Source organism: Neodiprion pinetum, chromosome 3 (genome assembly GCF_021155775.2).
Source record: "Neodiprion pinetum isolate iyNeoPine1 chromosome 3, iyNeoPine1.2, whole genome shotgun sequence".
In the NCBI taxonomy this organism is placed as follows: Eukaryota; Metazoa; Arthropoda; class Insecta; order Hymenoptera; family Diprionidae; genus Neodiprion; species Neodiprion pinetum.
In genome coordinates, this window is record NC_060234.1 from 17,416,675 (window position 1) to 17,443,098 (window position 26,424).

General features: G+C 39.1%; 1 protein-coding gene across 3 annotated transcripts in view; it reads left to right on the forward strand.

Annotated features, from left to right (window-relative positions):
* PGAP1 (GPI inositol-deacylase) overlaps positions 1-26,424 on the forward strand; it is a 282,452-nt gene that overhangs the window by 112,415 nt on the left and 143,613 nt on the right. For all 3 annotated transcript variants that reach the window (XM_046615044.2, XM_046615045.2, XM_069134201.1), the window contains one exon: positions 26,313-26,416. In XM_046615044.2, coding sequence (XP_046471000.1) covers positions 26,313-26,416 — 104 coding nt within the window. The remainder of the gene's footprint in view (positions 1-26,312; positions 26,417-26,424) is intronic.

The window sequence follows — 26,424 nt, forward strand, 5'->3', positions numbered from 1 at the left end:
AAATCGTGTCACACAAATGTAGTACTTATTCAAAAGTTCTGATATTTAACAATAGTTTGCTTTGGTTCATATTTGTTTATCACAGCAATTGTTCTTATATACATATTACACAAATCCAGCCGACTAGGTGGGAAGGCTTTTTTATCAGTAGTGATATTAGATTTATTCAGCGCTAGAAAATGGTCGATTCTTTTGTATTCTCAAACCTATATTATCCATAAAATACAGAACGCCAAAATAGACTTTCAAAACTTTTTTTAATTGAAGATTTAAGAACCTAATCCGATCCTTGCAGACTTGGAATCGATTCTAGAAAAAATCGATTTATAAAGTATCAATAAAAGATCTATTTTCTCGACCCAAAAGTTCAATTTTTGAGTGGATCGATCTAGAATCGCGCATCCCTACTAAATACATTGCCATCAATGACCCAGGTCTCACCACTTGGAGGTCGCTGCGATGAAGTGACCCACCCTATCCCGTCCCAACCTCTCAACCTTGCCAGGAAAAATTGAATGTGTTACATGCATCGATAGATATTCTAAAGAAAATTAGTAAATCAAAAAAATTGAGTTAGACATGCAGGAGTATATTAGAAATTGATAGATGAGGCGTATTGAAAAATCATCAAAATCTATGGTACAAAACATAATGAAAAGCAATGGCGCGTCAATAAATAAAATATATACATTCGATCTCGTGGAATACCATACTTTTCGCTTTCCGTTATGACGTTTCTTTGGTATAACAAGTAATTATTATAGAAATAAAACGAATCTTCAAAATAAACTGTTTCAATGAATATTATGGAATGAAAGATACAAACATTGAGCAAACGAATATGAAAGGTTATTATTCAGAAATTCTTTCATTTCTGAACTTGAAAACATAATGTGAAAACACGTTGTATCCGTGCAAAATTTCGAATGGGCTGTAACTGAAAAATAAAAATTTAACAAGCAGGATATACATGCGAGGGTTGATTTGTAATACAAAAAATAAAAAATGGCCTACACACAAAGAAAACAATCCTTGAATCAAGAAATAAAATATTCTTGAATCAAGTGCTGAGTATTTTTCATTGAAGAATATGTGATATTTTTATTAAAAAAATAGCATACTCTTGATCCAAGAAATAAAATATCCTTGAATCAAGAATAGTTTTCTGTGTGTGACATTATTGTGAAAAAGTTATAAATGAAAGGAAAGATATAGAAACATGTAAAAACGTCTGTATAGTTACTCGTTAGTACTGTCGGTTGTCGTTTTCTTTTTCTTACGGGTGGAAACGTCAGTCGTTGAGTGTTTTGATTTGACCGCAGAATTTCTAGGTTCAATTATTTAACGAGGGTCGCGAATCGGAAGTTGTCGAGCACGTCTGGAGTCTACTATTGCGGGCAAAAGGCAGAACTTTACGCTGCAACAATGTCTTCGATAGCACTTCAGGTTTTCAATTCATTAGTGTATTGCGCATTGACCTTGGCAAGTAGATGTCAAATATCACAATCAAATAGTCAGTTAGGTAGATCAGTGTGCGGTAAAAGTCATCGGTAAGTTTGTAATCGTGAGTGTACGAAAGATGGAAAATGATTTTCGGAAGAATAGGGTGACAAAACACACATTGAGAAAGGGACGGTAAATAATAATTCGAAGAGATTGTTAGGAAAATACGGTGTTCTGAATGAATAAAACGTGCATGTTAGTTAGTCGGTCTGAAAATGAAAACAACCAAATCTACTTAAGCAAACTTGACACCATTCTATTTACCTTAACCACTCCCGCTGATAAGCCGCCAAATTTTTCCAACCCTGGCCCTTTTTCTAACTTTTCCGTAACACTTTCATTATCTTAGTCATAACGAATGACTGATGAACACTTATCAAGGAGTTTTAGATACTTTACTAATATTTTTTCACGAAGAACACACCGAATAACGCTCACAGCTGGCGGTTTGAATTACGGGTTTGCACGTGTTGAATGCAGACTGCTGCTACGGCCGTTAGTTCGTATGACGGGCGGCCTAAGCCAGAGATGGCGCTAGCAGGCAATCGCTCTTCGCGGCGAAAATCCGCTGTTTCATGCTTGCAAGTTTTCTCGCAACTCTTAAGTTCGATTTTATTGCTCTTAATCCTAAATTAAAGGTGAAGGATGCCGTGTATTTCGTAGAACTGTGAAAAAAAAAATTAGTTCTTGTTTTATTACAACGGGAAGTTTGCTCGCTTTCAGTGCTGTTTTTTACGACTCTGAAAAAAAAATTGAAATTCGGAAAAATACACGGTACAGATTACTCCTTCGCCTTCGAAATGCTTCTAATAGAAGTTCGATATCTTTATAAGTGACGGAGAAAACTTGCATCGCGTCTGCAAGCAGCAGTTCCGCCGGGAGTAGGCAACGTCCTTAATATAAGAAATCACAAATTGTCTCATGAATTACATTTGATCACTAACTGTCACGTTAAAAACCTTGCAAAGCTAGGTAATTATTAATCACCACTGTATGTAAATACTTTTCAGTGTTTTGAAATTCAATACTGTACATAAATGCCAACGTTTAATGTTCGATCTTATTATTAAAACTACTATGGAAGATTAAATTATTTAACACTTACATAAATCGACATTTCTTCACGCTTGCGATGTTTATTGCATGGTGTTCAAGAAGAAAGTGAATATCAACCTAACTTTACTAATCGAACTGTTCTCCTAATATTCACTTTGAAAACAATCTTTGAAAGTCAACATGACTGCTAACATATTTGTTATTGTACTGGCCCAATTGTTTACACAACAGTCTTTGTCGATTTCTATTGACATTTCAAATGGTGCCCAAAATTCAAAGAAACCGGTTGTCAAGTCATAAATCCAGAATTGTGAATCATGACTTTGATAGTTACGCATTAGCCTCTCACAGTTTAAATTTAGGACATATTTTTGACTTTAACAACACAACTGTACTAACAACAGAACCTGGTATAAACGTTGCATAAAAGAGATGGTTCATATCAGCAAAAATGACAAGATTGCTCTTAATAAACGAACTGATATTCAGAATATCAATCACTTATACATCGATATCATTCGATATTCATAAATCCCGTTTCACTCTCAAGAAGTATCCATCTAAACTCTACGTTCCACATATTGATTATCGATAGGGTTTATCGTTAATCAGTACAAATCAATGTATTCTCACTTTCGTGCCAACCGGCTAAGCGTCAACACCATGCTTACGGAATGTCACAAAATTGTAAGTTCAAATCTCTAAACATTTAATTTGATAATACCTGATCCTCGTTCTATAAATAATTTTTCTGTAAATCTCGCCTTTTATTTTTGTACTTTGATATCATATTAGCAATTGCGCATATCATTTCCCACATAACCCCTTTATACACAATATTGGTTTGTTCAAGTGTGGCGGTTTTTGACTTTAAGGACGTAAATATATTGTCCAAAGTGTTGGTAGTTTTATGAGACGTTGGTGGTTTCTTTCAATAGTGTCTTTTTAATGTTTTGTAACAGGCCATCAATAAACGGAATTGATCTAAAACATTTTTGTCTATTTGCATCGATGTTGTCCACCTTGCCGCCTGTGCAGCTATTATAATGTTCATGGATTCTTTGTTCCTGTAAATGCCTGATAAATTTGGATAAATATTTTTTCTCAAAGTTTCACGTAGCATTTTTACATTTACTTTCTAAATTGAGCATCAGCCAGTATAATGCTTCTGTCGAATAAGCTTATTGCTACATTTTTTTTTTAATTGAAGCAGATGGTGCGATTGAAAGTTGAAATATGTGACAGACGACGTTTCTTTTTGATACCAGTCAGCCAACACTATTCCGTTGTAATTAATAATCCAGTTGTCAAGAAAGCTAATACTGTTGCTTGCTTCTACTTTATATGTGACTTTAATGCGTGGATGATATTGGTTAAATGGGGGCGCCACTGAGCATCTATAGTGAACAGACGTGTCTTGTGTCGCTCTATCATATTTAATCTTGCTAGTTAATAAATTCTGTGTAAAAAATTATAAAAACGTGCATATTCTGTGTAGAAACAAGTGATTAAAGTCTGCAGATACAAATCTTTAAATCTTTTCGAGTTTAGCATATAAAATTCTGTTTTTTCTGATAAAACGGTGTGTGTTTAGCTGGCGTGTTTATGATTGTTTACGTTTCCCGACTCCGTAAATAAATACAGGCGACATCTCACGGTCAAATTCTGACCCCGCACCTGTGGCGCCACTGTTAGCCAAACCTCGCCTCGTTTTGAATCACAACAACTCTATAGCCGGTGTCACACCTGCGGCCCCGTCAAGAAAAGGGCGACCATCCACCCAGCAGCTCCTTGCAGAAGCTGCCAACACCTGCACTCCAATAACCAACTTTATCGAAACCAAGAAGAAAAGACACAGTTCCGGTCAATCTCCCACAGAAGAGCCGGAACAGCCTTCGAAGACTTTTAAGAAGACAGATTATGCGGAGTTAGAAGACTACCTGGACCCAATTGATATCAGTGATTCAGCGATGGATAAAATACTGGAGGAATTGAGAGGTCTCAGGTCTGACCAGGAAACTAAGCTCAAGGTGCTCACCGATAAACTGAACAAAAAGTTCGAAGACGACGCAACAGCCTTTGAGAATATACAGCGAAACCTAGCAGAATTAAAAACCGACTTACAGGGAACCAAGGTCGATCTAACTAAACGAGTTAAAGCTCTGGAAGACAGCACAGTGAAGAAAGATGAACTTAACAACTTAAAAGTTTCTCCACTCTCAAAGGAGGAACGTGACAGAATCTTGCAACTCAGTAATAGAATTGATTTTCTTGAAAAGGAAAATAAGAAGACTAAAATCTCGATAGTAGGCCTCTCTCTATCCACAAACAATCACACGGAGGAGGTCAAAACGTTCTTGAATTCCAATTTTGGGGTCAATATCCTTAGAATTGAAATAACGGAATTTACCAAGAGGCTTATAGTCGACCTATTTGATATAAATATGAAAAATCTAATACTCAAGAACAAAAAAATTAAATTGACTGGTACCAACATTTTTATTGAGCCAGACAGAACAGCCAGGGAGCGCGAAATAGACTGGAATGTCAGAACGCTCGCTAAACAACTAAGAAGCGAAAGTAAAAAACCCGTAAGAAAAGGGAATAAAATTCTGGTGGACGATCTTGTCTACTCCTGGAACCCGGAAACAAACAAGATGATGCCTCAATCAAGGAACTCCAGCTTGCATTCGGGCAGCATGGAGTGGACAGAATCAAAGTCAAAAAAGTAATTAGCACACCCGTGGGAACATCTACAGTCAAAATCACATTTTGGAACCTTCATGGCTTCTCGAACTTTGAGCCAAGCTCAATAATTGGAGATTCCGACATCATCGCAGCTTGTGAAACTTGGATAACCCACACGTACACACCTGATTATCTGAATAAATACAACATCTTTTGGTCCGAGGCGTTGAGAGAACATGCAGTAGGCAGAGCAAGTGGCGGTCTAATAACGGCAGTTAATTCACAATATAATTCCTCGTTAATCGAAGCTTCCCCTTGGTGGATCTTCACTGAAATTCAACTTGGATCATCCGTAGCTGTTATTGGGTCAGTATACTTCCGCAAATGTCTCGACCTCCGTTACTTACTCGATATTTTTCAGAGCATCATCGACGACATCAAAACTCAGCGCACATACGACTTGTTTATTATAGGTGGTGATATGAACGCTAAAGTCGGCACCCTGAATCCATGGCCAGCGGATCTCTTCACCGGAAGCCAATTATACGATATTTTTCGCACTACTGATAATTTTACCTGTGAAAGAGGTCGGATGATCACGGAATTCATGGTTGACAACGACTTTGTACTTTTGAATGGGAGGACAGTCAGTGATTCTCCAGCTCAACCGACGTACGAAAACCTAGGCTCATCAATCACTGACTTAATTTGGATTGACATACCGTCTCTGCGTCTTGTAAACGATCTGGTAGTTCAAATGGAGCCGTCCATGTCCGACCACTATCCAGTATGTCTCAGTATCTCGCTGGGAACCTATACTCCGCCAGTTAAAAATGATAACCCGAAAAAACCACAATTTTCCAAGATTAAATGGACGAATAACGCTGCTGATCCTTACCTTGAACAACTGTCTAATCTCTTGATTCCAGCTGACACGGAAACCCTAGCAACTGACAACTTACAGTCGCTCCTGCATTGCCACATGTACATTGCTGCTGAAAAAGCTAACCTGGTGAAAACTCTAGGTTTCGCCGGAAATAGCTGGACTACTCGCAATCCGTGGTTTGACTCAAGTTGTAAGGTAGCAAAAAGCGAGCTAAGAAAAGCATTAAAAAAACTTAAAAACGATCGAAGCAATAATATACTCAAACAGGATGCCACTCTTTGTAAAAATAAGTACCGGGAAATATGCAAAGCTAAGAAAAAAGCTCACATTGACAGTATAAAATCGGCTTTTGCCAACGTCACGGCACCAACAGACTTCTGGGCCGCAGTTAGAAAATTCAGCTTCAAGCACAGCTCTTCCCTTGACGTCTCAATTGACAGCTGGAACAAGTTTTATGCTGCGATCTCCAAGCCAAGAGTTGTCACGCCTTCTATTTCTGCAAGCATCACAAACGACATCCTTGATGCTGAAATTTTGTTTCCGGAGCTCAACTCGGTTCTTAAATCTCTGAAATCCGGCAAAGCTGCCGGCCCCGACTTACTAACCAATGAACTATTCCAAACTCTAACGGCACAGCATACAAACTTCCTAATAGTTCTATTCAACAGAGTGCTCAGTGAAGAGCGTGTACCAAAAAATTGGGCAAAGATATGGTTGTCAATGCTGCATAAAAAAGGTGCCAAGTCTGACCCAAGCAATTACCGAGGCATCGCTCTTATTAATATAATTACCAAGATATTCACAAACATTTTAAAGAAACGATTAGTTCTATGGATGGATAAGGAAAAGGTCCTGCCGGACTCTCAAATGGGCTTCAGAAAAGGGCGCAGCTGCACGGATGCCATTTTCACACTCCTCAGTGCCATTCAATTACAGTTTCGACACAACGATGGCAGAGAAATATACGGTATTTTTGTTGACTTTCAAAGGGCATTCGACTCGGTACCCCATGTGCGTCTGTGGCAGAAACTACTTGATCTAAAGGTCAGTAGCAAGTTTATCAACACAATGAAATCTCTATATGACCAAGCGACCATGCAGGTTAGAACCAAGGAAGGTCTCACGGAAGTCTTTGATGTTACTGAAGGCGTCCTACAAGGCGAATCTTTAAGTCCAGACCTGTTCCTACTATACTTGCACGATTTTGAGCAGTTTTTCCGATCCAAAGGTCTTTATGGCTTGGACATCAATGGAGTAGTCGACATTCTTTTGCTGCTGTACGCTGACGACACCGTAATCTTCGCCCATTCGCATATGGATCTTCTACGCAAGCTGCGTGCCCTCGAAGAGTACTGTGACCTGAACCAGCTAACAGTCAACAAGTCAAAAACAAAAATTCTCGTGTTCAAAGCAGCTGGTAGAATACGAGAATGCCCTACTCGGTATAGGACCTACAAACAAACTTGCCTGGACTTGGTCAATAGTTATACCTACCTAGGTGTCGAGGTGTCCACCTCTACCAGAGGTCTGGCAGCACTACAGTCTACTACTAATAAAGCAAAAAGTGCTTCAGGAGCGTCCTTGGCCTTACTGGCTAAAGCAAAGTGCGACTCTTGGAACGCGTACAACAAGATATTTGACAGTATGGTCTCGACGGTATTTTTATACGCTATCCCAGCCTGGGGTCTCTGGTATAGAAACTCCCTGGAAGTTGCTCAAACTTTCTTTTTCAAGAAACTGTTCAAACTACCCAGGAACACCCCAGACTGGGCAGTACGTTTGGAGTTCGGACTCGATCCTATGGCTCTGAAGGCCATGACTAGTATATGGAGATGGTTGATCAAAACTCTCAGGGCGGATGACAACTGCTTGCACAAAATCTGCCTCCTGCGCCTCCTCAACCTGGCTAAAAACACTACGACCGCCTCACCGTATAACTGGGCCACACAGATAAGAGCTTTCTTAATGGAATGTGACGCGTCAGATCTAATTGATTCGATCGATCCCAACCTCTGGGAATCTGAGATGGAGTCCACTCTGAATCGGTATCAAAGTATCCTTCATAGCAACGACTTAAGCGCAGCAAGAAACTCCAAGTCACTCGAATTCTCCCTGCCTCATGCAGAACCTCGGGTCCCAGTCAGATATCTCCTAATGAAGATTCCGCTCAGCAGCAAGCGACTGATAGCCCAATTGAGGCTTTCAAACAAACATAACTGCTTTTTAATCACAGATAACCTTATGACAAAATTTGCTCGGAACTCTGCATGTCAATTATGTAATCTAAAAGAGCCAGATACAGTCGAGCACTTACTGATCACCTGCCCCTACTACGTGGGCTTCAGGAATCAATATCTGCAAAATTCACTGTGCAGCAGTGAACAAATACCAGCATTATTCTCATCATCTGACGCAAAAACTCTCTATGCAATTGTCAACTACGTCACCAAGTCACTAAATCTTAGAGCCTGGGCTCTGCATCTCTAACTTGTTTAAATTATTTAAATGTAATTGTTTGACTGAATGACTACTTATATTTTTGTACTCATACTTATATTTATAATTATCTGAAATTTTAATCAAGACACGATTTTATATATTGTTCTACAACGCTAATTTAACTTTAAATATTGTTTTTATTTGTAAATTTTACACTTTGTTACCCCCTTGCTAAAAACAAACCTGTAATTGTTTAATGCAATAAAGCTAAAAAAATAAAAAAAATAAAAAAAAAATATTGGTTAAATGCATTTACTAATTGCTGGATGTTACCTTTATGCACACACGTTATTATATCATCTACGTATCTTTTGATTCTTCATGGAACTGCTGTATCTATACAAGATTAAGACTTACCAGGTAAGAGACCTGGAGGGCCGGAACTACAGAGCGCTAGTCCTGTAAGTCGAGATCCACCAGGTAAAAGACCTAGAGCGCAGGATCTACAGAACACTAGTTCAACAAGTCGAGTTTCACCAGGTAAAGGACCTGGACAGCTGGAAATACGGAGTGGTAATCCTGGAAGTCGCAATTCATCACGTAGAGAAACTAGAATGCAGGATCCAGGAGACAGAAGGCCTGGTGCTCGTAGTCTGCGGAGTGCGATTTTCGTACGTTCTCTCTACTGCGCGTTTATTTCAGAACTGAGGAAATCGGCTAACCGATTTTCATCATCGACGATTATCGATTGATGACGTCAAGCGTGAAAAAGTTTTCGGAAACGTCAAAATACAATTTCTGGATATTCGAACATCCGAATATCTGAAATTTTCGCCTTCCAACTTTAATATATGTGTGTAGGTTGTAACGGACAGCTGTTCAAGAACGCATAACATCAACAATGCCCGTGACATACACAAATCACGACAACAACTATAACGGACAGCTGATCTGACCACCATCGACACTGACAGTGACCTACATAAATCCAAAATAATAAACAAAGACGACGGACGTTGACCAACGCATACCAGGACGATGACCCATAACGGGACACACAAATAGAGGAAGGACGTCAGGATAATCTGGCAACAGCTCCGGGAGAGTATAAATTGGAGGACCACGAAGAGCGGTTACCAGTTGACCGGCAAAGCGCTGAGCTGCGTCATATTTAGACGAAATGTTACTCATCTAGGGAACATTCTCGAACTTAGCTTCAAAATATTAGAAAGGAACTTCAAGCAAAGAGCTCAGTTCGTAATTAGAAAAATATTATAAATTGAGAGTCCACGATAGCACGGAACCTCTAAAGAGAATCAGCAAAGATAGATTAGAGCCGCGTACTTAGAAACATTTGAGCTGTAGGGACCATTATTAGGAGCAGAACCGATAAATTCTGAATGTTATCATTTCTTTATTTTTATTTTCATTTTTGTTCACTACGGTTAACTTTATAAACCAGATCGCCAACTACGGCCGATATCAAATGCATTTGAGTTATCGCTATTAAAGCATATTTACAGTCTAAACATGCACTCGTCTGTCTCGTTGTCAAACATATTTCTTTAACATCAAGTTTCGCCTTGAAAAAGGGGGGGAAGTAAACCAACAGCCAGCCAAGTTAATCCCTGGTCTGGAGGATTGGCGGTGTTTAGGGTCAGTAACCCACAACAGAAAATAGGGAGGCGACTCTGTTTACTCCGAGTTCGCAATTAGAAGGGAGTACTGGAAAACTCGTATTTCCGACTAGGTGACATACGCCTCTGTCACTTTTCTCTAGCTTGAAGCGACGGCCAACAAGCCCTTGTCTTATTGAAGGGAGCCACGGGCGAAGGTGCCTGTTCACGCATCAAGGTGGCTTTGGAGATACCTAAGTCCGCAAAGTTCGACTGTTCAGAGTTTTTGGGTCTGATAAGCTGATTCTGCTTTTTACCCATCAGAAGGGGTTCCTTATAAATATATTCTTTCATTAAAAATCGACAAAGAACACACAATAACGGGTTTATCACATAGGCTCTCGCCTCAAGATAAACCGTACCCGTTACAAGGTATATGTCGTGACGTGGATTTTTCCTGTACCTCGGTCAGTCGAAAAAATGACTGAGAACCTACCGTGTACAGCGATGTAAGCTGAAAAACTGGATCTTACAAAAGATATCGCGAGATTCTGTTGGGCGCCTGGCGTGATTAACACGCCTCGAAATCGTTAATGCGCTAGACCTCGGGAATTAACTCGGTAGCTCAGTACCGCGGAGAGGGAAGGGGGAATTTTTGAGAATAGCGAGAGAGATACCGGACAACAATACGCTATTTAAAAAAATTAAAATAAAACAATATATTTTACGACAGCGATGATACAAAAACATAAAAAAAGAATAATTCTAAATTCGCTTTTCGCGGTCCAAAATCAAACAAACAGAACTAATAAAAAAATGAACTATATAAAAAAACTTGAGCCCACTTGCGCTAGTCGCATCCTTAGTAATAAACAATAGAACGAAAACTAAAAACAAAGTCGGGCTCGACGCGCTAACCGCGATCGTCCTCTACTAAATATCGCGCTAAGCGCCAAACTATAATAATAAACCCCAAGGGCAATAACTAAACAAAACATTATTCAACGCGCTAACCGCGATCGTCCTTGACTATACATATTATAGCGCTAATCACAACATTTGATAATGCGCTAAGGGGTAACATTGTAAAGACAAACGATGGCTTGACGCGCTAATCGCAACTCTAATTATTATCTGTAATCATAATTTATTAATTCTACCTTCGTGAGGTCTATCGCAACGCATCCGAACTCAACTTTCTCAAGATCTTCCAAACTCGATTCGCGAATTCGTAAATTCCTCTTTCGACAATTCGCGAGCTACACGAGAGGCGACACTTGAACCGAATAACGTGGCTCGACCTGATACAGCGGAATTCTGACTGTACGCAATCTCAAAAACGCGAGAAAAGCTTCTCAATACCGTGGCTCTACTCGACTTTCTCAATTATCCAGAATGCACTCAACTAAGTAATGCGCAACTCAAGCTACCAAGCAAAAGTATCGGCCAGAGAATTTCGAGTACTTTCGATAACGCAAATCCCAGATGGCTATCCGGTCCTCGACAAGCCGTTATTTAATCACTTTTGAAATTCTTTCGCGAGAATATTAACAGCGCTTACCGGTCCACTGCACAAAGCTTCCAACACCCTCGTGTGTAGTTGTCGACATCGTCGCCACACTCCACAAGAAAAAGAAAGAGCCAAAAGAGAAAACTCAAATTGACCTTCGCGACTTCTCTCGACCTACTGTATAGCTCTACCCTCAGAACTAGAGTGATCTTTGAATTCGACGACCCGCCGCAAGATCGGTCTCGGTACGCTACTCCCTATGTGACGTCATACCCGCAAGAATACGCAACAATCGATCCGTCATCGATTTCGTAGATTGTGCAATTCAGCGCGCACCTGTCGTCGCAACGCGCCGCAGAACTTAAGGCTAGATCGCGATGTCGTCCTCCACGCAGCTATATGATGGCCCAGGGGTGAGCGGGGTGATGCTTCCTCGTCGCTACTCAGTCCGTCGCAAATTCGACGGTCAATTGTTGGCGGGATGAAGGGGGAGACGCTGCAGCATGCCGGCCGCGAGTGTGAATCGCGTCTGCCTTGGATTCCCGCCATCCAGAGATCTTCGTTGGCTTCCCCTCCGCAACCTCGACATCCTTCCCTTGAGGTCATCGCGATTCTGCCACTCCGCAATATCCTCGAATTCGTAGTTGACCTCTTGCCTGGTACCGTTGCACTCGAAAAGTAAATAAAAAAACAAAAGCCTGCAATATCTTAATCGCTATTCGATACAGTGTCCCCTCTCAGAAGCTCGGATGCGTGACTCCAGTTCTGGCGTTCTTTTCTAACCACTCTGCTATCGTGAAACCCTCGAGTTTGGTTGCGCCCAGGGTTCAAGGAGCTCTTTGTAACCGGCACCAAAAATCCCATGTTACAATGTATAGAAGATTTTATTCGCGCGATTACAATGTACGCGCTGTTTTTGACTCGCTACAGGCTACTACTGCTAAGTGTGGTCAGCGGCGTCGCTGTCGCTGAATGCTGTCGAAGTGATCTGAATGTACACTTGGGGACGATGAATCTGAGACGGCCAATTTTTTACACTAGACAGTTATGTTGGCAACACAGGGAAACCTACAGCGCGATAGTCGGCCGAGCGCGAAACAAACTCAATCTCAATAAACGTAACATAATCCATGACAGTCGAATCTAACCTTAGAAAAACCGCTGAGATTACTTGTTAGATTAACACGTATTCTAAGGTTGGATTCAAAGTTCAGTGGTGTCGATCTAACAAGTCATCATCCCCGCGGTATTTTATTTATATTCGACGGTCATGAGTTATGTTATGTTTATTGATGTTGATTTTATTTCATGCTCGGCCGACTATGGCGCTGGAGATTTCTCGGTATTGCCAACATAACTGTCTAGTGTAAAAAATTAGCCATCTCAGATTCATTGTTCCCAAGTGCACTTGAGCCACTGAGTGGCGTCAGCACTAGAAGAGGGAGCGCGGCAAACTACAATTACCAGTTTGCTCACCCACATTTAAGACAAGCATCTTTTGCCCTTTGCCGTCAAGCCTCGTCTAATTCTTTACTTTCTTAACTCATTATTCCCTTACTTTCGTCGTGACCTCCGTTGCTATTTCAGTTGGTTTTCACGTAGTTCCCGTAACAATATCCCAGATTTCAATCTGCTGCCTTCATCAGCTTCCCTCTCCTGATTTGTTCTTAATCCATTTTATCTTGAATTGTTTGAACAATTTTTTTACTCTTTTGGACTCTTGACTTTTAAACTTTTTCTCACAGATACTTCCTGGGCCCATAACCTGTTGTTTTATATGATTTTGTGAAATAATATTGTTACAAAGGGTGAAATCACCCGTTTTGCCCCCTTTTAATGATCTAGTAGTCATTATAGATAAAAGACGTTTATAAACCTCTTATGTCTTTAAAAAGAATAAGGTTGCTGCGTCAACCAACATTATTGTAAAAACAGTCTTGTTTCAGACTTAAAACCAGAAACACGTATCCTGCAATTAAAGCTTTTTCTCAACATTTTATTTACGCCTTTGATTGTGGCCTGATAATCAAACTCACGAATCCATATTTATTTCCGTAACGTCCAAGAACGTTACAATATTTTCAGGATTTCTGTGATTATAATAGATTTAATTTGAAGTGAACATGCTTTGTTTGGTCCATGCCCGATTTTCTTATGTACTACCCTGACGTATAATATTAGCTGAGATCTTGGTGCGGCAGATAATGTAAAAAGCGATGCGCGCACCTCATTAACTCGACTGTTCTCTTACAGACATCTCTCATGGAGGGGGCTGACACCTTCACAACTGGTGTGACATTATTTGTGTTTGGCCCAATAACCTCTATCTTGGAATGTTGTAACATGAACAATTCTGAATTTTATCATTTAACTCACTGATTCCAATTCACCTATTATCTGTTTTACCAGAAGACCCTAATTTGCTTAAAGGACGGATTCTAATTTACTGACGTTCATTACTCATGAAATAGAGCTGTTGAAGGGTAGGTTTTGTAAATTTCGATGAATGGCTATCGGAATCTAACTCTATACCTAGCAAAGGTATTCATTTGAATACCTTGGCGTTTGTACACGTCGTATACTACTCTCAATGCAGGGAATCAGTGAAGATGAAATATATTGGTTTTGAGAGAAATGCACGATTTAAATAGTCTAGTTTACTATCAATGATTAAGAGCGATTTTCAGGGAGCCAAGGTGTGCAGAGTCGCCGAGGCTCAGCTGAAACTCGCATGATCAGTGTCAATCGCCTCTTCCGGACACGGCGCACACGATTCTTATTGACCATGACATGCATCGAAAATTTGCATTCAAGTGCGTGATCATTCTTTATTACGCGGTTTCTACTTGATTTTGCATGAAGCATTCGGGGAAACGGTTGTAAACTTCGTTTTTTCACCCGCTTACGATATTTCCACCGGCTTATTTGTTTCCAGCTAAGAAAATGGGACTTCGCACCCGATTTAGATGCATTAAAAGGCATACTTTCAGTGCAGGCTAGACATAATAGTACTTTATGTGGCATGCCCGTGAAGAAAGTGCTTTCAGGATAAGGATAATAATTTCAGCACAGGCTAAAGGCGAGTCGAAAGCGTGTACTGAAATCATTATTTGAGCTAAAAATACGTTACAGGCGCGCCGCATACAGTATTTTTACCGGCACAGGTATGAAACGTTACTTTGACACCAGTTGAGATTCCAACCTCGAATCGCGCAACAAAAACCCGAAGTGCCATAAAAAGTCTTTTCACCACACTTTATACCGCTCACCTCAGAACTGCTATAAAAATACTTTTTAAGGCAGTTCTGAGGCTAGCGGCATAAAGTGACGCTTGACAGATCCAAAACAGGTGTTAAAAGTAACTTGTTTATGCCTATGCCAAAAAAGACTATTTATTGTAAATATCATCGTCGGTATTACGTGTTTTCAGCTAGACGATATTTCAATATCAATTTATTATTGTACGAATACCAAATTATCGCTATTGTTACAAAAAAATATACTAAGAACGATCGTAATCAAAAAAAGTAACAGACACTATATTTTTTGGTTACAGCTACAAATATAATTTTTATTTTGTACTTAGAACTATATTTTTCGATAGTTGTCGAAAATGAAAATAGTTATAGACTGTGTAGTAACCGTAAGTAAAAATTTCTCTAGGTGTGGCAATGCTGCAAAGAAAATAAAAATAGGTGTCTCAAGTAAACTAATTTGCTTTTACCAGTTTCAAATTTAGATATATTGGATCGAATAAGTAGCACCCCAGAATCGCACACCTTTTCCTTGTTAGAGCTCATGTCTCTTCATCATTGATCACCCTACCACGGGCTCGGCTAGGATAAGATGCAGAGCCCACGATTGCTAACGCAGACAATGGGGCATGTCGCACCGTCGAGTTTTACCGAAAAACTTACTAAATCATGTTCTATGTATATGTATTTTTTTTTTTTTGTTGCTGCTAAGAAATGAAATCTCTTTCAACTTTTGGGAGGTGACGGGGATTCTAATCCTTAGGCCGAAGCGAGCTCATAGCGCTGATAGCGAACCGCCGATTCACAGGTATTTATTATAGACGTTATTTTTAATGATCAAACTATTTGATTCAGCGGATGAGTAATCAGAAATCTTGAAACGTCATTGATTCTAGTAGATTTTTATGAGTATCACTGCGTGTGCGAACTTTCTGTGAATCGGCGGGTACCTTTAGCATCGTTTTGTGATTTAGTTTATGTAATCGGTAAAAGAGATTTGGACATTTCTTGAAAAAGATACAAAAATTTGGTCCAGTTGTATAGTACGTAATCTCAAAACTAATGAGCATCTAGTAGGATTGTGTTGATAGTGTTTTTGTGAATTTGCCAAACTTTTCTAGATGACCACATAACCGTGATCACAATCCCCATTTTGCCCAAAGTTTTTAGAGATTGTATTACCTCAGCTAAGAAAAAAGCGTTAAACAACTTGCTGAATTTGTCGTTTAAACAGAAAGTGAATAATTCAAATTAATGTGAAAAACATCGTACCTTATTCTACGATATGTAGTTAGTCCTTGCTCTGAATTGCTGATTGATTTTGTCTGACTATAATGCTTATTGCGATAAAATGGTAAATTGGTGAATATGTTCCAAGCATACCCTTTTTTTAAATGAAATGTAATGTTATAGCATTTCAACAATTCGAATTCGCCTCAACTGCATTTTTATTGAGAAAAAATATCAGTTCATTACACGAATTTATACTCTGTAACGTGGCATTTTTTATGCGCGTCCTAAACGGCTCCCCGAACCCTAGGCGGAACCTAAAATTAGGGATTTCGCGATCACAATCGCGATTAGTTTCGTAAAAGAGCGCCAGGACGATAGTCGCGCATTCGATAGTCTGAGAGGGGACACTTTACGGGCTGGCGAATACGACTTTTTAGTATTTTTGTTTATTTTTTTTTTGTTTCGAGTATATGCGACATCATACACAAGATCGGCGGCAAATTCAACAGTATCATAAGACGACAGTCGCGGAGGATCGCAACGAGAGGAGGACCTCACACGAGGTTACGGAGAGAGCGCCAACGTAGAGCTCTGCCGCGAGGAACACCAAGGCGGACGAGACTCCCGTTGGCGTCCGGCGAGCCGGAGCACCCCCTCACCACGCTGATATCATGCCACCTCGCGAAGCCGTTACGCCACTGCCGAACGATGGAACACCGGAGAAGCAGACAGCCAATCAGCGTTCCGCGACAGCGGAAGTCAACGATAGCGATAAGTTAGGCTACAAGAATTTCGTGAGACGAAAACCAATTAGATCGGGAGAATTTTTCGCGACTGATAGCGCCTATGTTCGGAGCATGTTAAGCTCCGATTAGCGGAGCTCTTCACTTGAATCTTGGGGACAGTTCTCGGTAGTTGAGTTTTGAAGAGAAAAGAAAAATTAATTGTCTGCAAAACTCGTCCGAAAATCCAAAAATTTCGATTGGCGATATGTCAGCAACCAAGGCCCATTGGATTGAAAATCAAAAAACACGTTAGGTCGAGAATCTTCACTTTCACCACGTGCAAGGATAACCCGATTTGCAGCATCAAGTCCCCCTACTCTCTATGTAAGAATTGCTGTAAAACAGCCAGGAGACTACCTGACAGAAGCTTCACTAAAAAAAAAAAAAATAAATACACTAGACATTCTACAAAAATTTATAAAAAACGTCTTGATCAAAGCACACGCAGACCACAACAAGGAATATACACGCAGGAAAATTCACGAACGCAATACTAAATCAATCACAAATAAAAAAGTAATAATCAAGAAGACTCACACTGCCAAATGACACTAGCAAGTAAAGTACATGGCAGCTAAATTAGGGAACCATATACGAATAAATATTAGAAGAAAGGATAAGGTGGCATTTGAGAAATGAATAAATACATGGATAGGTAGCAGAGAAAGGTAAAAACATCTGTGAAATACTGCTTTACTAATAAACTTAAGGGGCGACTTAGGTGAAATGTTCGTCAAAAATGACCGGACTTTCGGTTTTTTACGGAAAAAGTTCTTTGAACCGTATCCGACCTGGTAAAAATTTGCCATCACTGAAATATTTTTTTAAAACTTTTTTGGCCCGATAAAAAAATTTTTGATCTTTTGACTGTCATAATGGGTCCGCTTTTGAAATTTTTCAGAATTCAACTCTGGATTTGTGATCAGCGATTCAATAAACATTTGAGTACCAATTTTTATTATTTATTGAAACAAAAGAGCGCGAAGTTAATGGGCTGCCTGTGCGTCGTGATCGGTCGGTAAGATTGCAGATAACTCTCGTACCAGTTATTTTGACATATACTCTAACCACCTAGGTATGAAAATTTCTATGGTTCAGCAGTTGTTCCCTACCAACCAAGCTATTGTTCCCCCGTGTTTACAAAGCTATTTTTCGGACGATAGATTTAACGAACTGTGACAAATTTTTCTTGTGGCTTAAACTACTCCGACTTGAATTTTGAACAGATCTGCCTCTCAAAATGAATCGAATCAGCACTCGCTCGTCGTCAAATGCTACAGCTGCGGTCATGAAATCGCTGAAAATTACATGAGTCCCCAAACCAATGACACTTCGACAACGCCACCCTTTGAAATAAACAGGCGAGTATTTGATGGAACGATCAGTGTTGGACTAGGGCACTTAAGTATGGAAAAATGCTGCAATATAATCGATATGAAAGGCGTGAGTGTCAGTAGCTTCAAAAGTCATGTGAACCACTTGACTGCGGAGACTGAGAAGTTAAAAGCAAGAGTTTTCGAGAAAGCTGAACAAACTGTTAGAAGAGCGCATGAATTAATATATCGTTCAATGGAGAGTGGGGTAGTACTTGACGTCGCAGTGTTTTACACCGGTACGTGACACAAACTCGGCCTTACATCGTTATACGGAGTAGGAATAGTCATCGACATCCTTACTGGATGGCGATCGATTACCAAGTACTCTCAAAGTACTACCAGGTGTGTATCGTTATCGCAGCCCAACTAAATGCTACTCCGACTGATTTTACAGTGTGACAGGATGGTCACAAATCAGAGTGCAGTAAAAACTACAGTAGCCACCGTAGTTGCTAAATTCAATATGGGAGCGCTCCATGCTCAAAAGAAAAAGACGGTTAGTGACGCCTAATGAGGTGACAGATAATGCAAAAAGGCGAGCCAGCAACAACATGCCAGACGAAAGCGTAAGGCTGAATGAAAAGCAACGACGGAGTGCAAGTAAGCCAAGACGAACAGAGAAAATTGAAAAAACCGCTGCGGAGAAGGCTGAAACAGAAGCAAAAGGGACAACGTATGGTGTCGAAGAATTTTAACGGTTTCTTCACAGGACTAATTTGCAAGCAGTCAGCTCCTGTATTCACTTATATTATTGTATAGTATACTCAAGTGGAGGCTAGATAAATATTAGTTGATCGTTGTCATTTACTCAATATATTATTGAAATATTTGTCTAGCCCTAATAATCATTCCAGAGTAAAATAATTGGACTTTTCTTTGCCTTTATGTCCCAGAGTGAGTTCATTGAAAATTGAATGATTCTGGCGGAAGAAGCGGACTAAGAAGAGAGTTGACTTCAGAATAGACACGCAGAAGCTGATTGGATACAAACTTCACCGAAGAATGAAATTGAAGATCAATAAAACAACAATAGGCACTGACGAGCGACACATGATTTATCAATATTATTACTTACATTCTGAGATGAATTTTGAACTCGATTCAAATAAATGGAATAAAAAAAAATTGCTGAATAACGAATTTTTTTTTCTTTTGACCCAATTTTTTATGGTCCAAATCAATGTTGAAGTCAACTAAGTCAAAGTATCTTATCTCTACAGTAAATAACTCATTGTGTGTATACTACATATTTGCTGCTTAGAAGTTCATGAAACTGAATTCATTCAATCGCTTTTATCTCAGAACTATGTTTTCAGGTATTCAAAATATTCCTTGCGCATTAGGTTTCATCCAATTATTTTGCCCTTTGGCAGATATATTCTTAGGCATATTATCATGAAATCGTTTGCAGGGAATTTTAGCTCTGGTGAATATAACTCATTTCTCAGCCTATAATATACCAATAATTGTAACAAAAAAAAAAAAAAAAATTCAAACTGTTGAAGTAATAGTTTCAATGAATAAGAAATCTCTAATCAAAAATTTCCTGTAACAATTTTTAGTCCATGGCATTAAATGTATCCACAACAAATTTCAATCTTCTACGATGAAATCTAATGCGCAAGGGATGTTTCGAAGAAATCTAAAAAAAAAGTACATAACTTTGGAATTACTTGACCTATTGAGTTGAATTATGGATCAGAATGCTCCAAATTTCAATGAAAGTGATTCAAAGATACGGGACCTTTTTTTTTCACCGAACTCTCCCTTTAAGTCTAAAATGAAATAACATAGGCTCTAACGAAAGAACTACTCATTACGATGTACAACTAAACTTTACGTAAGCTTACGAAAACAAGAATAACATAGTAAAAACAACCAAAATGAAGTTAATACATTGTAACCAACTTTTATTTAAACTTATCTTGATGATAATTGCGAGGGCTAAAGACGGTTACCCTACGGCGCAGTTACTGACCTGCATAATTAGTTATTGAGAGATAATTAGAGAGAAAGATATAATTATTGGGCGCCAGACGCAGGTGCGTCAGAAAATAGATAATAGATAGATAATAGAAGAGAAGATATAGCTAAAGACAAGATCAGATTCTACGACGGTTTTGCACAGCTTACTCAGTATAGACAAGATAATGGTGGGGGGAGGGGTTGGATCCAATAGATAAAATAAGAAACAGGCGAAGCAGAAATAGTAACAAGTATATTGACCATGAACCGAGAAATATTAATAACAAGCGAACAACTAAAGAGATTTAGATACAATTAAGTCATGTGAGAAAGTTAGTTCACAGCCAGGGAAAAGTTGAGCGAGAGACTTAACAAATAAACAGAACGTTTTTAGAATAAGCGAGAGGTGTGTGTAGGCTCGCGATACTATTATCCTAGGTAATAATTAATACGGTTTTACAATAATTGAGCAGAACAAAGAAATATATAATCCACCATCTACGGTACTTAAATTAAGCATTAATAACGCAAGCCGTAAAATATGAGAATCGAGACGGCAAATAGGTACCCGAGGGGTGAGAAATTATGAAAACGGCGAGAATTATAAGAAACATGCGAAGTACAAAAATGGTAATAGTTATCAAATTACCAGAGTTACCAGAAATATAACACGTGCAGGGACTGTATTGATTACGGGGTAGATTCAAAGAAAAATGTCAGGTAAATTATTATTTGAATTACAGCGGAATGAGGTCTGTTGATATAACTAGCTAAGTAATCAGATAGAGAATTATTGTTATAGAAACTAACAGATAGTACGTAGTCTCTAGTTTGCGGCAAGTGTGAGGCGATGAGTGATAATATTCAGAACAGCAAAAGATAATTTCGTGATTAAAAAAAGTAATATTCAAGAGGATTAATGCACAGCGTACTGCAAATCAGAGAGACTACGGACAACTACGATCAGCGGTATTAGCGAAGAAAATAATGAAAAAGTTGTTATTCTATACGGCGCAATACTCCAAAGTCAAAAGAACAACGAATGATGCCGCGCAGCGATATAAGATCGCTCGCGCGGTACACTTACTAAGATTAATTACTCAGGAGAGAATCGGTAAAGAAACAGTTATTAGTTAACTGAAAAAATTAAAAGAAATAGTAATGCTCAGTAGCTGATGTGAGAATTGATAAATTAGCAGATACCGGTGGTTCCAAAGACTAAGAAATAATTACATCTCAAAATAAGCTAAGCGGTATCAAGCGGTCAATTGTCTTTTCTTTCAATTCGGTATAAGTAAAACAATGTTACAGTGCTGCTATACAGCGATATTAGATATTCAGAGTATTCTAGAAGAGAGTGATAATTAAATAAAGCAATAGTCACTACCAACTGCGTAAGTAAGAGCCAACCAGTCGCGAAGTTACTTGCGATAAAAAATAGAAAAAAGTAAGATACGAGCCTAAGCGGCTCACGCAGAGCAACTGCGAGAGAGAAAGAGAGAAACGATATATTGCAAGTAATTTCGTGGCTTCACAAAATAGAAAAGGAACCTCACTTACGGGGAAAGAAGATAGAAACTGGTACAGAATACTAGAAGGTGCGATAATCGATAATGGAAAACTTTAATGGCGAGAACACGTCTGTCTGTTTAGAAAACTGAATGTAGGTGTCGAGACGAGCGGTGATCCTGGCGGTTTTCGTCGTGCTGCTGTCACATGATTCTTCCTCAAATTTCCGTTATTTTAATTGGACTAACAGGTCGCGTAGGTCGGGTCTACAGGTAGGGCGGCGATAATCCCTCGTCGCTTGTTTTCGTCTCCTTTGCTGACAGGTATTGAGGTATGGACACGTCGCGCGGTGGTCGGAGGGGTTTCCATCAGCTGTGCTGTATCGTTGGCGAGAGGGGAAGTCGTACCCCTCATGTGTTGCGCTATTGAGGTGCGCGAGAAGATTGTGTTACCGATGTTTTGGACTTGAGACCGATTATGCTATACTTCTTGCTTTTCTGGTACTCTCAGTTATGACTATCTCGTTGGCGCTGCATCACGGCACTCGTTCATCGGAGCCCTCATACCGGAACGATCTGGTGGTGATGGTCCTCATACCGGATCTCCACACTGCATCCACCAGGTCAACGTGGTCCACATAGTCGAACGTGACCCACGCCATAGCCCTTCGATAAGACGGTTCTTGAAGATACAACCGTCCTTGCTTCATAGACAACGGTTGAGTAGGTATCGTGGTCGGTTCAGCTCCGGGCTGATAAGAATCGTCGACGGGAGGTTTCTTTGTGTTGTCGATGTACAGCCCTGTACGCCGTCGGCGATGCATCCGAGCGATAGTAGCACTAGTTCATGGTTCGGCTCTTGGCCGATAAGTCTACGTAGTTGGAGGTCCTGTTTGTGCATCACGCACGACCGTTTTCGCAAACCAGGTAGGCATCCATCTGGAGTTGCTTCAGCGATATTCGGTAGTCCGTCGTTGGTGGTGGCCGGCTGTTGAGCTGGTACGTGACCCCTGTCAGGCAGTGTCTAGGTATCTCGAAGCGGAGGTTTCGTAGTTGGTTCTCGTAGGGCGTTACAAAATTAGAAAATATAATAGAATTATCTTAATAAGGAAATTTCACTTAAATCTAACTAGTGGTTCTTTTTGGAGTATTGGCCTCAGACGTGTTTTCGTTGTTTTTAGCGATATTCTGTAAACAGGGAAGTGCGATATTTAAACCATGTGACGGGCTATGAAATACCACGTCACAACATATAAAATTAAGCCGCACAGGTGATAAAAACACAATTCCCTGCCACAAGCGACGGATTAAAGAAGGGGACGACAAGAACATGTAAGATCGATGTAGAAACGTTAATATTGAGTGGATAATGAAACAACCCTCGAAATAGTCAAATTATCGTACCAACGTAGTCAGGCAATAATAATGAAAAGAAGTTTAAATGAGTACCGAATAAAAACTTATAAAACGTAAGAAGAACGAAAACTTTTTAAGAACTAATAAAAAGTTATATTATAGTAATAAGTATGATACATCTCAGTTCCATCGCGTTATCACCGTAATTTTAGATGGCTCTGAGTGTCAGGAAAGGTTAAAAAGAGAAAGAAAAAAAAAATAGCCGAACTTCATCTAAAAATTGGCCTTGAACATTCTGGAGTATAATCATTTTTAGAAATACATTGAATGCGAGCCTAAACGAGCATTAATAAGTACTATTTTCTTCAAAGTAGTGATTGAACGAGGCTGAAGTTAGTGATGTTAACATAACGAAACATCAGGAAAAAATTCATTATTGTGCAATTCTAGAATGATCTTCGAGGAATTCAACTTTCAAAATATGAACTTGTTTTGTTTATTATAGTATACTAAATTTCAATCCTGAAGTTGTAAAGTAACGATTTCTTCTGAACGTGTATCGTTACAGTAACTTTACTAACAAAGGGTCTAGCCGAATAAGCATGTCAAAAATGCCCCCGAAGATTTTCAGCTGGGAATAGGGGCAAAAGATATGTCATCCAAAGGAACACATTTCAGCCAAATTTGAACCTTCTAATCTTCCTATTTATTGCAGACTGTCAAGTATTGCATTTAGGCGTTTTTCCTTTTTTTCTTCGACCTCATGGGAGCTATCGTGCTAAAAAAAATCACAAACGCGAAACTGGTCAGAATACGTAAACAAAGTATTTTTTTAACCCATCTTCGCGTTAATTCCGAGTAGAAAAAAATTAATAAGTTTTCTTTTCCTGTTTTCACTATGATAAATTAAACTTACACCCATCATTATTTTTTAGAAAGAGTATGTGCTCAAAGTACAAAACCTCTAATTTTCCCAGATTTTTCGCATTGGTGCGCCATTGTCAAAAAAAAATAAAAACCACATTTTTTACTAGTTTTCCGGGGTTGTTCAGTATCTGGGTATTCTATGGTTGATTTATTTCACTGCCAGGCACGCTCCTACAAATACACAACAGACCAAAAAAAAAAAAATGCTTCAAAAATGTACCGATTGGCCGATACATTTGGAAATGAGAATCTCATGGAGATTCCCGATGTAAATTTAGAATCTCAATTCTGTCATTGTGCACGCATTCGCTTGCGGACACAGTTGAATTAAATACCGTGGTTGAATCGGTGTTACACGAAAAACTCGTGGCGAAGCGGGTTCGGATAATGCGAGGAAATGGCAGCACACTCGAGGAGAAATTCTTGCGAAAATGAAGCTCTTTATTTTCTGGTACAGGTTTATGGATGTGGAAATTACTGAAACTACCGAATTGCAAATGTTGTAGTCGTTCCGGAGTGAAAGCCGTTGAACAAGATTCTTTTAACCGTGAGTCGTAGATTCCCGCTTACAAAAGTAACGTGATCCACACGAGAGTTCACGACGTCTGTACTTGAGAGAGTGCGAAAACAAAACAAAAAAAACTACCATTCGAGCACCGGTGATACTCGAAGAGGTGAATAGGCTCTATCACGAAAACCGAGAGTTTTCGGCTGATTTTCGCACCCAAAAGGATACCGCGTAACGTTAACATATATAGGACTATTTATTTCCAACCTGCCACGTAACATTAATACTAGAACGGGAATTTGAGTGACCTCCAGTATAAATGTGATACATAAATATAAATACTAAAGAAAATCATTTACCGTTCCTGCTGATTTGATATTGGGTCACATTAAAGGCTAGCTAGCTAGCTAGCTCAGGGTGAAATCTCGAGTTTCGTTTTGGAACAATGTGTCTGTACGTGTATTTGTAGAAGCGTACTCGGAAGGGAAATAAATCGACCATCGAATACCCAGATGCTGAAAAATCCCGGAAAAATATTTAAAAACGCGGTTTTTTATTTTTTTTTACAATGGCGCACCAAAGTGAAAAATCTGAAAAAATTTGAAGTTTTGTATTTTGAGCACATACTCTTTCTAAAAAATAATGATGGATGCAAATCTATTTTTTGATAGTGAAAACAGGAAAAGAAAACTTCTTCATTTTTTTTTCTCGATATTGACGCCAAGATTGGTTGAAAAATACGTTTTTTCACGTATTCTGACCAGTTTCGTGTTTGTGATTTTTTTTAGTACGACAGCTTCAATGAGGTCGAAGAAAAAAAAGGAAAAACGCGAAAACGCAATATTTGACAGTCAGCAATAAATAGGAAGGTTAGAGGGTTCAATTTTGGTCGAAATGTGTTCCTTTGGATGACAAATTTTTTGCCCCCATTCCCCGTTGAAAATCTTCGGGGGCTTTTTTGACATGCTTATGCAACTAGACCCTTACCTCATCCCGCGTCTTTGCAGAACCTCTAATTTACCTCTAATTGTTATTCATGTACGTCCGAGGGTTTGGCTGCTCAGAAAAAAGTGACACAGTGATTGTAGAGTACAGAGACTACATACATATTTTTATAATTACAAAAGATTTCTTGTTTTGAATGTAAAAATTTGAATATGCATGACTACATTCATTCAATGTTCGTAGCCATGATAAATATGTATGTCTAGAGAAAAATTACATGACTACTGCGATTCAAAAAAAGGCAATCATAGGTAGTCATCTGTAATCATCAATGATTTTATCTTTAACATCTGATGAATAACCAATAAGACCATCTTACTGCCACGATTTTTAAATTTCATATAATCAGGGTCAAAGTTTTATAGATTTCATGATTATTGTAATCAGAAGGACTACGATATGATTACAAATGATTGAATAAATCAAAATTGATTGTTAGATTGCAGACGTTTTTACGATCATAACGCGGTTATACTGATTACAAAATGACTACAATAAAGGGTGACACAATAACTGCTGTAGCGGCCGATTTCGCTCGTACGACATGGTAACTGTACCTTACCTGAGATATTAGTCAACATCGTTATATAATTCGGTTTTTCGAAAGTGATTTTGAATTTACAGAAATATGTAACATTTCATATCGTACCATACTATCATATAATATATTCATGTAATTACGAAGTTTTTGTTTCAGGTGTCTTGAAAGAACAAATTGAATTTGTGTCTCATTGCATACGGAAAATTCTAAGATTTTATGGAGGCAAGACAGACAGCGTAATAATTATAGGACACTCGATGGTACGTGT